This window comes from Theropithecus gelada, chromosome 1 (genome assembly GCF_003255815.1).
Source record: "Theropithecus gelada isolate Dixy chromosome 1, Tgel_1.0, whole genome shotgun sequence".
NCBI classification, from domain to species: Eukaryota; Metazoa; Chordata; class Mammalia; order Primates; family Cercopithecidae; genus Theropithecus; species Theropithecus gelada.
The window spans coordinates 95958699-95972109 of NC_037668.1; the positions used below are offsets into that span (position 1 = coordinate 95958699).

The window sequence follows — 13411 nt, forward strand, 5'->3', positions numbered from 1 at the left end:
CATGTGCTGGGAACATGCACCTTTGAAGGCTTAGCTAGTGGTTCTCAACCTATCAGATGCAACACTGCCATTTTAAATACATATATTTGCAATATTCCTTTTTCTATCCTGAAAAAAATTATAGATAATCTAAAGATTTAGAAAACAATACAGTATCCTGTTACATGGAGGATAAATAAATAAAAAGTAATTTGTAACAAGATATGTTTTTCAACCTGGAAAGGTTCGGGCATGACTACACTAGAGACAGGATAAAGTTGGCCAATGTTTTCTTCTACTTACATTGAGTTAATATGGATGTAAGAGAATTAAGACAATACTCAAAGCATATTTATTGTTGACACTTTTTCCTTGTATTTAACATTTTGAGATAAAGGCTAAATGAGCATATTTGTGTGCATATACAAGTACAATCAATGTGACTGTGACAACTGCAAATGAAAAGCTGATAAACGTGTGTTGCCTTGTTGACTCAAATACCAGAAGCTGCGTTGTCATTGATGAAGGAATATTTCGAAGTGCTGAACAATTCTTGATAAAGTTCCGAAACAAACAAAGCACAATCTTCCCTCGATTTACATGGGAGTTGCATTCCTGGAAAATTCAGTATATTTTAAAACCATGCAAAATATCCTTTAAAAAATATGTAACATGGAGTTTAGGACCAAGGCTCAGGTAACTATAAAAATTTTTACCTACATAAATTTTTAGTGGAGTGTTTGAAATTTGTTTAGGACTGTCTCCTTCATTGTGGGACATTTGCAGATTTCTCCCTTGCCCAGTAAATCTCAATAGCACCTCCCCCCCCAATTATTGTGAAAATCAATTCCTCCACATTCAACCAATTTTCCAACACCTCCCGAGCAGCACTGCCATCCTTGTTGAGAACGTGCATCTAGTTCATCTTAAGATAGAACTGCTGCCCTCATCCCCACTTTCTCTCCCAAATTCTGTAAAAGCCCAGCACAGGCACTGGGGGATACAGCAAGCCACTTAGGAGGATTCCCAACTTGTATCGTTGAATCATCTTTAAATTTGTTTTTATTATTTTTTTAAATGTCTTATCTTCCAAAAAGGATGTTTGGGTGAACTGCAAAGAGATATACTCATAGACAGGAAAAAGACCTGGTAGGGTGAAGAATGAAAGAAAAACAGACAGGCAGAATAAAGCTGAAAGCTGAGCCTAGTATCTAAAACACACACTCACAGGGCTTGTATACGCAATAAAGTTGAGAAGTAACTGGGTTGTCAACTTAAAGAGGAATACTTGATCAGACACACAATGCTATGTTGACAAGATTAAAAACAAACTCTAGTCATCCTTCAGTACCTGTAGGAGATTGGCTGTAGGACCTTTGTGGATACCAAACTCCGCAGATACTCAAGTCCCTTATGTAAAATGGCATAGTATTTGCATGTAACCTATGCACCTCCTCCCATATACTTTAAATAATCTCTAGATTACCTGTAATACATAATATAATATAAATGCTATGGAAATAGTTGTTATACTTTATTTTTTCATTTATGTCACTTTTATTGTTATTTTTAATTTTTTAGAATATTTTCAATCTATGGTTGGGTGCGGAACCTGTGGATACAGAGGACTGACTATAATATCAAGGTAAGGACATGGACTCTGGACCCAGACTGCGTACATTCAACTTGGCTTCACTTTTACAAACTGTGGGACCTTGAGCAAATCACCACATGCTTCTGTGCTGTTACCTATAACAGGATAATATCACTACCTACAATACCACATAGGTCTATTGTGAGGATTAGATAAGTTGGTGTACATAAAGTTCTTAGGAGAATATACAGTAGTTACTTGTAAACACTATATAAACATTTGCCAAATAACCAGGAAAAGTTCTCAGAGAAAACAGTTTTTCCCAGCAGTTTCTCTAGTAGATGCAGAATTGAATTACCTAGACTGAAAACTCAGACGAAACTTGACATTCGTCAATTCTAACCTGTTTGTGTTACAGTGCAGGAAACTGCAGCCAGAGACTGAAAGTCTAGGGACCAAGCTCACATATTAGTTGAGGATCCACAAGTTAGTTGAGGATCCTGGTCCTCTGGCTCCTTTCTGCTGCTCTTTCCAATATGTCAGCCTGCAGCTGGCCTGGGGAGGGGTGCAGAGAAGCAGCCTATTGTCTTTCCTTCCCAGTGTCCACCGGTTCCAAAATTCCACCTTCTCCCAACTGTTCTATAACACCCCAAACTCTCATTTCTTCCTAAGGACAGAAAGCAAAGAATAAATCAGGTGTGAATGACCCCTAAACTCAAACCCTCAAGGAATATGCAAACACATAATAGAGTTCCCTTAAATATAATAAATCTTCAACTTTGAGGAGGAGGGGGAATGGGTAGGTGGGAGGCAAAGGTTTTAAATTTAGAATTTAAAATTGAATTGTCTAAACTGGCAAAAGTCTCATCATGTTCCAGTCATGAGACTGCACACAAAGTTACTTGAGAGTCTCCAAGCCTCATTTTTCTCTTCTGTAATGTCAAAACAGAGATCATAAGGCTGACGGAATGGACTCTTTGTGGCAATAAGATACCATATTATAAACAGGACTTAAGGCTGTGCCAGGTAAGAATGAAGTCACACACCCTTACTCTTAAGGAATAAACTACGTTCTAACTGCCATAAGGTGTTTTCTTTCACTCTAGCAGTTAAACAAGCACTGATAAGTCTCCACCCCACAGTGAACATGGGACACATGCAACATGCATGTTTGCTTACTATGTATGCAAGCATTCCTCACTTCCTAAATATTTATTGCCCCCTGTAACCTGTTGAATATGTATACTTGGCCAAACAGTTCAGCATAAATTCCTGCTTTACTCCTCTCTCCCTTGAAGTGCCTGCTTTTGGTCTCTGCTGGAGGCTATGCTTCCCAGCCTACCAGGATGGCCACCCTGCAGGCTGTAACCCTTTGTAAGAAATAAAGCTCTCCTCTCCAAGTTTCTGAACCTTGTGATTCTTCAGTTAACAGTAACATGGGAATGATGATTGTCAATGCCTCACAGGTTGTTGTGAAGAAGAAATGAAATAATACAAAGCACCTAGCACCATGCCTGGCAGAGAGTCAGGGGCCAATAAATGTTCATCATATTTGCTATGATTATTATTATTACAGGCATCAGCAACCTATCAGAAGAGAAATATTTTTCCTTTGCTCTTTGAAGAGATGAGGCCACCCCAGAAAGGCTTTCTTGGTGGCTTCTTACTCCAGGAACTCAGTTACCTTGTAGAGGGGAATGGGAATGTCTGGAGAGAAAGAATCTGAAGCTCAGTTCCCCTAGGAGCACATGAAGCATCACAAAGACAGAAGGGTTGCAGGGCTGAATCCAATTCAACCACTCACTCTAGTGTGTTCCTGAGAGCGTTGTCTTCCCTCTATGACCCTTAAACAAATATGTATATGTTCACTGTCCGTAATGTAATACAAGACAGGGTTTGGTATGATTAAGATGCTGCCTATTAAATGAGGAACTCTGAGATACTGCACAAGAAATCTAGAAACTTCATGAATCGGGGGTGAATCTCCCCATGGTGAAAGTTCAGAAAGACTGGCTGCAACGGGCTTTGCAAAATACGTGCTTATAAACACATTTTCTCTTCCTTTAACAAGGAAAATGATAAAACTTCATAGTTACAGCAAGAAATACTGGGAAACAAAAAATATGCCCTTAAAAATTCAATAACTTAATATAGTCATTGTACTTAGCTGTTATGGGAAATCCAATATCTTACTGTTGATCTTAATTTTCCAAGGGACTTTGAACTATATGTGTGTAGGTGTTAGTAAATGCCTTCGTTATGGCTGCTGGGTTCTGCAGACTCTCTGCACACAGAGGTGTAGGTGGTTAGACTTGTGTTTTCTGGGAAGCAAGGGCAAGTAAGGAGTATCTACTATGGGCCAGCTACATGTCTTTGGTATTCCATTCAACACACTCCTCCCTGTGTTAGAGGAAACATTATTCTTCCCAGTGTATAACACGACTCTGTCCTCTAGGGAATTGAGAAATTATTTCCTTCCCCTCCCTCTTTTACTTCCCCGCAAGGGAAAGAATGACTTCTCTTCTTAGGGAGGTTGGAGAAGGGTCCTTAAATAGTGGGCTCTCTTGTTTCAGCTGACTGTGCACAGGTTGAGACACCTTTTTCATTGCTTCTGCTTTCCTATGGGAAGAACAGTTGAATCCCAGCCCAGGATCTGGAGGTTGATGTCTCTCTTCTTGGTCTCCAGAATTCATCGATTTGAGGCATGCATCTGACCTCCATGTTTCTGCACCACACACTCAATTCTCCTCGCGTGCAGGTCCAGGCCCAGCTGGGGTTGTATCATTTTGAAGGTCATCTGGTTGCAGGTCCACTTTCAGGGCTCCTACTCAACAACCATTAAAGGTGCTGTATTCATCTGTATTTGCTGAAATACGACTATTTCTCAATTTGTTCAGAATCAGAGAAGCTCTACTTGAAGAGCTTGGAATGGGCTTTGAAATGTAACCCAAGCATCTTATGCAGGTAAAAAGCCAAAACTCGTATGCCCATCTTGCCAGCTGACCTTCCCAGACCCCACCCAGGTCTGGTCACATAATAATGTGTATTCCCCAACGTGGCTTGATTGCCTGGTCTGGCAGCTGGAGGAGTGGGCCCTGCACCTGACCTCATCGTGTCTTGGCTTTGTCCAAGTAGTCCCCTTGCCTTCGATTGTTCTGTGCTAAATGTTTTCACTCATTTAGAAACATCTGCATCTTTCTTCCCCGGCAGTGCTCTGAACCCTTTTTTTTTTTTTTTTTTTTTTTTGCTGGGGGCACTGTCACCAGTGTCTGGAGATATGTTCCTGTTCTGGATCTGACCCCAGAGGACCGGAACCTGCACGGAGGTCTGCTGCCCCCCTGCCTAGCACTCTTTTCCCACCAGGATGCATACCTCTGTGAATTACATGGCTGGACTTCTCTTAACATCAGACTCCATTAACTAGAACAATAGTTTTATCTCATCCTGTGATTCAAAGACGGTTGCTAGGGAAACCAGTGGGGATCTGTTTAATCTGTAAATCCTGTAATTGCCCTAAATTAGCAACAATTCATATGCTTGCTTCAAAAGGATTTGGACTGAGCTGACTGGGAAGCAGGTGAGTGAGGAAGAACAATCACAGGTTGGCTCCCCTTGTGATCTGTTCACATTCCTCATAAGGTGTTTTTTCCCCGATGCTTTGCCAAAAAGCTAAAGGGATTAAAGAGGGAGCACTGCAGCATCCTTCTAATGGACCAGGAACGCTAGAAAGACAAAATAATACAGTCTTTCTCTTCTTATGGATTCAAGTGGTCAGAGCTGAGTGATTGGAGGCTGTACTGGTGGTGATGGAGAGAGATAAGAGGATAAATAATCCATTTTACTTTAAAATGGACTCAGAATCCTGTAATTGTAGTTTGTAGGGAGCTACTAACTCCAACTGAGGAGAAGCGAGGTATTTGGGAACTCTTATCATCAGAAGAGACTGGGGTGGTCTAAGCATAGGAGCACAGAGTCAGGTTTGGAGGCACGCCCAGATCATCCCTGCCAAGCCTTTCCTTAATCCACAGCAGTATTCAGTGGGTCACCCACACGCTGCTTGGGCACTGCCAAAAATGAAGAACTTGCTCCTTCCCAGAGCAGCTCATTTTGTTTTTAAACAGCCCTGATTGTTAGAAAATCTGCCTTCAATTGAACTGAAAAATAGGGTGCTGGGGGCAGGGGGGCACTTTTCCTCCTTGACTTGGCTGACTGGCTGAGCTCGCAGAGGTTTCTTCATAAGACATGCCCTACCTCTGTCACAGGGCCCACACCCAGCAAGCCACACTGGCTCAAGGGCCCAGAACTATCCAGACAGTTGAAGAGTCCCACCTTGAGGCACAGTAGAGAAGCCGTAGGGAAAAAACTGAACATTCCTTGATGTAGTGTTTGATTAAGAATAAAGTGCACAGCGTCTGTCTCTCGGGGCCCTGCAGTGTTTGTGATTAAAAAAAAAAAAGCAAAATCTAAGTGCAGACCCTGTTGCCCAGGAGAAATGTCACATGAAACTCTTTATACAAAATGGTTCTGAGAATCATCACTACCATTATCGGTGGAGATGACTCAGTATTTTAGACTTAGCTAGTTATGCAAAGTCCAGAGAGGTCATTGTGCTCTCTTTTGGAAACATAATAGTTCCATTAACGCAGCTGAATATCACATTTGCTCTGAGCAGCTGCAAACCCACTGATGACTCATGTTGAGCTCTACAATCAGTGAAAACTTGGAGGGTATTTCTCCTTTGTAGGTGCAATATCATATGATCCCTAAGCCCAGCTCTATTGGGACTATGGGTGTCCAGGATCCCTCTTAGCTCCTTGCCTGCTTTTGCTGTCAAGTTTGTAAGTTCACCTTCTGTATTTTAAAATTCAGGATTGTAGGCCGGTGCAATGGCTTGCACCTATAATCCCAGCACTTTGGGATGCTGAGGTAGGAGGATCTCTTGAGCCCAGGAGTTTGATCAAGACCAGCCAGGGAAACATAGGGAGACCTCATCTCTACTAAAAATAATAATAAAAAAATAGCCAGGTGTGGTGGTACATGCCTGTAGCCCCAGCTACTCAGGAGGCTGAGGTGGGAGGATGGCTTGAACCTGGGAGGCCGACAATGCAGGTAGCCATGATCATGCCTCTGCACTACAACCTGGGCAAAAAAGCAAGACCCCTGTTTCAATAAAATAAAATTTAGGATTGCGGGGATTGCAACCTCCTGTCTCTGGTTCTTTGTTATCTGTCCTGCTCTGTGAAGTCTTAGGCGGTCACTGCCTGTGCATAGTTGATAGATCTACATGATCCCATTCTCTTCAGCTCTAATTTATCCAGACCAGCATGTTTAATGAGGTTAGATGTCTGTTTAATAGACCCTTTATTAATGTCTATTCTCTCTTTTCTAATGTATTGCCAGAAAAGTTGGAGGAAAGTCAGGAGCCGGGGAGTTTTGCTTTCTCTGATCTGTTGAAGCGGCATAATTAGTTTATCTAATAGTATACTGCCCTTGTGAGAGGTGACAATGTGAGATTTTGGAAAAAGACCTCTAACCTGAGTGCTTATACTTTACACAGCCCTTTTGCATTGTTTAGTACTACTGGTTTTTATGCTACTTAATTGTTTTAAAACAGATATTTATAAAAATAGACACAATTTGCTAAAATTCAGTTCAGTCACTCTTAATGGAAAGTCTAGTTTTATATGCCACAAAGCCATAACCAAGGTGTACCTCATTGTAAAAGAATCCAGAAAGAAGGAAATGGTTTTGAGTAGCAACTTTGAAAATTCCAAACTATGAAGCAAAGGCGGAAATCACTGTTAGAAGGTCCTCGGCTTTCCAGGAAGTCCAAAGCCCAAATGAAAAAGGCATCTTGATTTTCTCTCTGAACTCTGCTCAAGGTTTACTAAGAAACTACCTACCACGTAAAACTGGGAAATACACAAAAGATGTATTTCTTGGAAGGTGAGGGGTGTTAGTGATTTCAGCCTCACATTAAGAGAGCCAGAACATGCATGACCTGCTAGAAATAAGAGGCGGAAAGACAGGACTGGGTTCTGGGGCTGCATCCAGGGAAAACATGTCCATACTATACACCTAACACCAGATGAGTGGACAGAGACATGTCAGGAGAAAAGAAAAAGGAATGACCTGGGCTCCAAAAAGGAAAGGGCACGGGATTGGTGGGAGGGTATGAGGGATCAGAAAGGAGAAAGGATGGTGATACACAATCACTTTTCTATTTTCTTTCAGGATAATGACTTAAAACTTAACATTGGTCACTGCAATCAAAGTCTTAATATGAAAAACCAAGTAAGTACATGGCTCTGAAATTCCAGAATTCCTTGGTGTGGAGTTAGTTCTAGGAAGAATCACAGCCAAAAACAACTAACAGTAACTCCCATAGCAATGCTCTGTATTTAAGACGTAGATACATCCATAATATATACACTCTGGAGTGGTTTATTAACAAGGCACTTAGAGCCATTCATAAAGAAATAAATAATAGTGCAAGGCAGCTGAACGCAATGGCCAGGAGGGGAGTTAGCAGTGAGTGCTCCTGGGGAGATGCCGAGGCTGGCTGGGCAGAGGGTACAGCGAGGGAGGCCTGAGGGAGGCCTAAGGGAGCCCTCGTGGGCCTGGGTGATAGTGTCCTCAGAATTCCCCAGTGTGTGTGACCTCTGCAGCTTGACTGTTCCTAAGGGAAGTTTGGAGGATAAAGACAGCATCTCTGGGCAAGAGATACAACACCAGACCAGTGTTCTTCAGGTCTGGGACCCCCACAGAGCAACAGCTGGGAAAGTGTACTGTTATTGGAGGCAAAAGCAATCAAAATTCCATTCCAGAAACGTGTCCCTTGCGAATCTAGGTACCTGCTGCTCGCTGTTCAATGGTGGTAGACACTTCAGTGCAGGCAGCTGCGTGCTTCTCATGCATACACTGGCTGCCTCCCACTTCCCCACCCAAGGGACACCTGGAAACATGTGTGCATGTGTTTGTCACAATGTCTCTGTGTGTGTGTGTGTGTGTGTGTGTGTGTGTGTGTGTGTGTAGAGGCTACTGATATAAAGTATCCAGGACCAGAGATGCTTAATGTCCTGCAACACGAGGTCAGCTCCTCAGAGCAAATACGGACCCCATTATAAAACAATGTGCTTTGGATCCTATCAAGGGAAATTCCCTTAAAAGAATTAAATAGACTTTAAATTTGTTTCAGTAAGGTATACATTTAAATGTGTATATTCCAATGTTTTCTGCTTTTAAATTTAAAAGCTCTTAAAGTTAGAAAATACAGATTAGCATAAAGAAAATGATCAAAATAATCCTCACCCATACTATTTAAGTTATTATTAATATGTTGGTATTGATTAATATGTCAGTGTCTTTCCATTTATGAAAATAAGACAAAATTATATATATTTTAGTCAGCTGTTTTAAATTACTACATTGTGAATAATCTTCATTGTCTTAAATATATCCTTTTGTATATAATTTTTAGTTGCTGCCTAATACTGTATTTTATGGCTGTACGATTGTTGAACTATCCTCCATTGTTGAATAGCTAGATTTTTTTTTTTTCTATTAACACAATGTGGCAATTTATCTTTTCCTCAGAATGGTTTTTTATTGTCACAGAGCAAAAGGATGTTAACAGCTGGAGGGTAAGAGGATAGATGAGTGACAAGAAATTAGGGTCTGTAATGAGAAGACATTGCTTCAAGTCCCAACTCTGCCACTTACTAACCATGTGACCTTAATTTAAGCCAGTCAGCTCAATCTCTGTGTGCCTCAGTATCCTCATCTGCAATATGAGAATAACAATATTTACCTGGCAGGATGGCACAGGAGATTAACTGAGGAAATACACGTGAAAGTACCTTTTAACTGTACCTCACTCTGAGAGAGAAAGGGGAAAAAAACATTATCTTCCATTTACTGTGAATCTCTCATATGCCAGGCACTTTCCTACGTTTTACATGCTTTATTGCATTTGATCCTCATGGCAAACCTGTAAGGCAGGGGCTATTTTTTTTATTACCCACATGTTACACAGAAGGGAAATGAGACACATGGATAATCTACCCCATCATGGGCACAACGGTGGAAGCAGCAGCATAGGGATTCAGACCCGGGTCTGCAGGACACATCTCAGGCTCTGAGGTGGATACAGTGCAGAAGAGAAGCGCACTCCCCAGTGTGGCAGAAGGCCAGCTCCAGAGCCTTCCAAACCCAGCTCTCCAGGAGATAAGATGAACCACCAGCTAGGGACAATTCTGAGGCCAAAAAGCTCATGATAGCCTGCTCACAGTCTTGAGTCAATGGGTCTTTTATTAGTCTTTAAAATGGGGACGACAATCCTTGTATGTGTACAGTATTCGTGCATTCCAGAGCTCTTTCCCATCCATTCTCTCACTGTTCCTGACTATAGCTCTGTGCTGTGGGTGGGGCAGGAATCTCATGTCGTAGTGGCTTGTGGGCGCATCATCCTATATGTTAGAACAGGGAAAACTGGAACTCTGGATGCCTGGTCTCAATTCATTTGAAATTTGAATAATCCCAGCTTATTGGAAAAGGAATCCTGTCTTTTCTCCTTGGTATCTGTGTAGCTTTGGGTAGCTCATTTCATTTCTCAGATTTTCAGTTTCTTCATCTCTTAAAAGAGATCCAAAACAGGAATAACGTTTATGTCAAGGATGGTCCTAAAATCCAAATGTAGTCATGGAGGATATTAAAAATGCCTACCACTGTGTCCCTCCCACCTCTAAGGCAGTGTACCCACTCCAGCCACCCAGCCCCCAGTGGGCATCTATACCAGATGACCCCTTCCCACTCCACTGTGGGTGACTGGACTGAGGTGGGCAATGAACTCAAAGAGTCGTTCACTGGCCTTAAAGGAATTCATCAAATGCTGAACTGAATCACCTGGATTCTTCTTTTGAGACTTTTCCCCTGATAACTGAATTTTTAATTCTACTTTGTTTTAATTAATTTTAATTTAATAGCCACATGGAGCTAGTGGCGACCATAATGTACAGCTCAAGGCTGTAAGTTTATTCTCTGCAGAAAGTAAAACAGAAGTCAAAGAACATTAAAAAATTGAGAGATTTTCTTATCATGGGGAAAATTGACACACTAAAGATACCATGGACTCAGAAAAAGGTCAAATATATATATATATATGGGAAAGAAATGGTAATGACTGGAGGGGCCCATGTTAGTAGAATTCATTATGAAAGTATTAAAGAGCATTTCTGGTACTATGAGGAATGAAATACTATGAAATGTTTAGTGCTATAAAATAAAGACAACATGACAAAGCATACTTTTAATTTTATTCCTGGGCTTGCAAGAAGTTATATACTACTTTTGCACTACTATCTTCACTCCCAAAAAAGACATGAATGCAATTAAGTGCAAAGTATAGGTGAAAGGCAGGATTGCCCTGCTGGCAAATGCTGACGTTAAAACTGCAATCAAAAGCCAGCTAACAAGATGGAGAGATTAAGCCTGGGATCCCAGCAGTGAGCTAAAGTTTTTATAGGTGGGTAACCCTCTGGCTCTCAACAAAAACAAATCTCCTCTCGAGAGAAAAGCTTCCTCAACTTGGGTCTTTAGATTTCCATGGATTAAGCAATAATATATGAGCACCCAATAATATATGATCAATGAAATATAATCAAACACACAAGAAAGCAAACCACTATAAGCAAGAGGTAGAAGAGATGAGGTATGCCAGACTTCTACCTCTAAGAACTTTAAATATTAGAATGATAATATTTGAAATGTATAATTATTATAAAATTCATTCAAAAAATATGAAGTCATAGAAATAAGCATGCAATGCTAGGCTATAAAAAGTGAAATGGTAGATTTGAAAAAGACTTAAACATAACTTATAGAAATGAAAAAGGTTATTATTGAAAAGCAGAAGAAGGAATTAGTAAAGTAGAAAATAGAGTTGAAGAAATTAAACAGAATGTAGCACAAGAAAAAAAAAGATAATAAATAAGAAAGAAGGATCAATAATCATATAAGTTCCAAATAAAGATAATATATTGAACACATACAGCTAATTTTACTCCCTTCCCCAAACTTATTAAAACAACAGCAAAGGGATTTTAAACAATCATATAAACCCACAAGGATGGGCAAAATATGAGATGAGATACCAGCAACAAACTTCTGGAAAATGGAATATAAATGAAGAATTGATAACAGAGTTATCAGAACTAAGAAAACCAAATCCTAAATTGATGGTGGGGAAATCATTGAATCAACTGAATTTGCATTGAAACACAACACAAAAAGTAAAAAAAGGAATATAATACAGTAAGGAGCATAAATTAGTATAATAGAAATTAAAGATAAAATAGAGAAGAACTACCAAATCAAAAGTTCTTTAAAAAGACTGTTAAAAATAGATTAGTAAGATTGAGAAAAGTGAAGGTATAAATATGTATGAACCAAGGAACATATCTACAGATAGGCAAAATTAAATTTTAAAAAGATTTTTTAAAAATTTAAAATTAAGTTTAAAAAATACTTTAAGTGCCAAAAGAGATAGTAAGAATCATCCACACTACTTTATGTCTATACATTGGAAACAATTTAAAATGCCCAGAAAAATATAACTTGTGAAACCAATTGGAGAATAAATAGAAAACCTAAATAGCCTTATAATCATTAAATAAAATAGTAGTCTAAAATTTTTCTGCAAAGAAAATAAAAGTCTCAATAATTTCAGTGACATTATTATTGCATTAAATAAAAAATCAAATGTCCAAGAAGAGCCAAGACATTCTGAGGACAAGCAGGATGAAGGAATGTGCTTTTCTATATTGCAAGCCTTATTAAAAAGCTAAAGTAATTAAAACAGTATGGTTTTGAGGTAAGGATAATCAAATTAGTCAATGGAACAGACTAAGAAACCCCCAAAAATCTGTCTCTCTCTCTCTCTCTACATATATATATATATATATATATATATATGTGTATATGTGTGTATATATGTATGTGTATATATATGTTTGTGTATGTATATGTATGTGTATATATATTTGCTTGATAAAGGATATTATGTTATAGATCATGAGTGGCTTATTCAATAAATGGTGCTCAGAGCATTAGTTATCCATATAGAAAAAAATTAAAGAAGCTCCTTATTCTCTTATATACAAAAATTAATTTTTGATAGAACAAAATCTTAAATATGGAAGGCAAAGGCTTAAAACTTTTTGAAGAAATTTAGAATATTTTTATAATCTTGGAATTTATTTAAAGAATTTTTTTAAGACACAAAAAGTACCCATTAAAAAAGAAAACATTGGTAAATCAACTACACAAATATCATCAAAAAGTAACATAAATGAAAATATAAGGAATTCATGTCTAGATTAATCTTGATCATGGTCTGAAGACTTCCAGCCTCCTGAACTATAGGGAGTAAATGTCTGTTGTTTAAGCCACTTTGTCTATAGTATTTTTGTTATAGTAGCCTGAGCTAGGACAGCTTTATATAAGCCTTTGGGGACCATAGATGAACCTACATCACTTGGTTCTAGTATGTTCTGTGGTTTCAATGCAGAAACCTAGAGAATAACCAAGGCTGGGAGAAAGAAGGACCACACTGGTGGGGAAGCTGGTGACAAGTTAAGGAGTGGGCAACCTGGGTGCTAATTCTTGTTTTTTTCTTCCCCAGCGTTGTGGCCCTGGACAAATCACTGGGCCTGTTGTCTTTTCTGTAAAGAGAGGGGCTGCTCAGTTCTCATTTGGATTCAACCTTTCCAGTGGAGCATTTAAACATGGAGGAGGGATTTTTTTGGTTGTCACAGGACTGGGGGACCCTACTGGCTAAAT

The 13411-nt window shown here is 39.5% G+C and overlaps 1 protein-coding gene across 1 annotated transcript in view; it reads right to left on the reverse strand.

Annotated features, from left to right (window-relative positions):
- Nucleotides 1–300: 300 nt before the first annotated feature.
- Nucleotides 301–13411, reverse strand: part of WLS (wntless Wnt ligand secretion mediator) — a 134329-nt gene continuing 121218 nt past the window's right edge. Inside the window, exon 12 of the mRNA XM_025377877.1 lies at nucleotides 301–594. Within this exon, the coding sequence (XP_025233662.1) occupies nucleotides 473–594 (122 nt within the window). The 3' untranslated portion in view covers nucleotides 301–472. The remainder of the gene's footprint in view (nucleotides 595–13411) is intronic.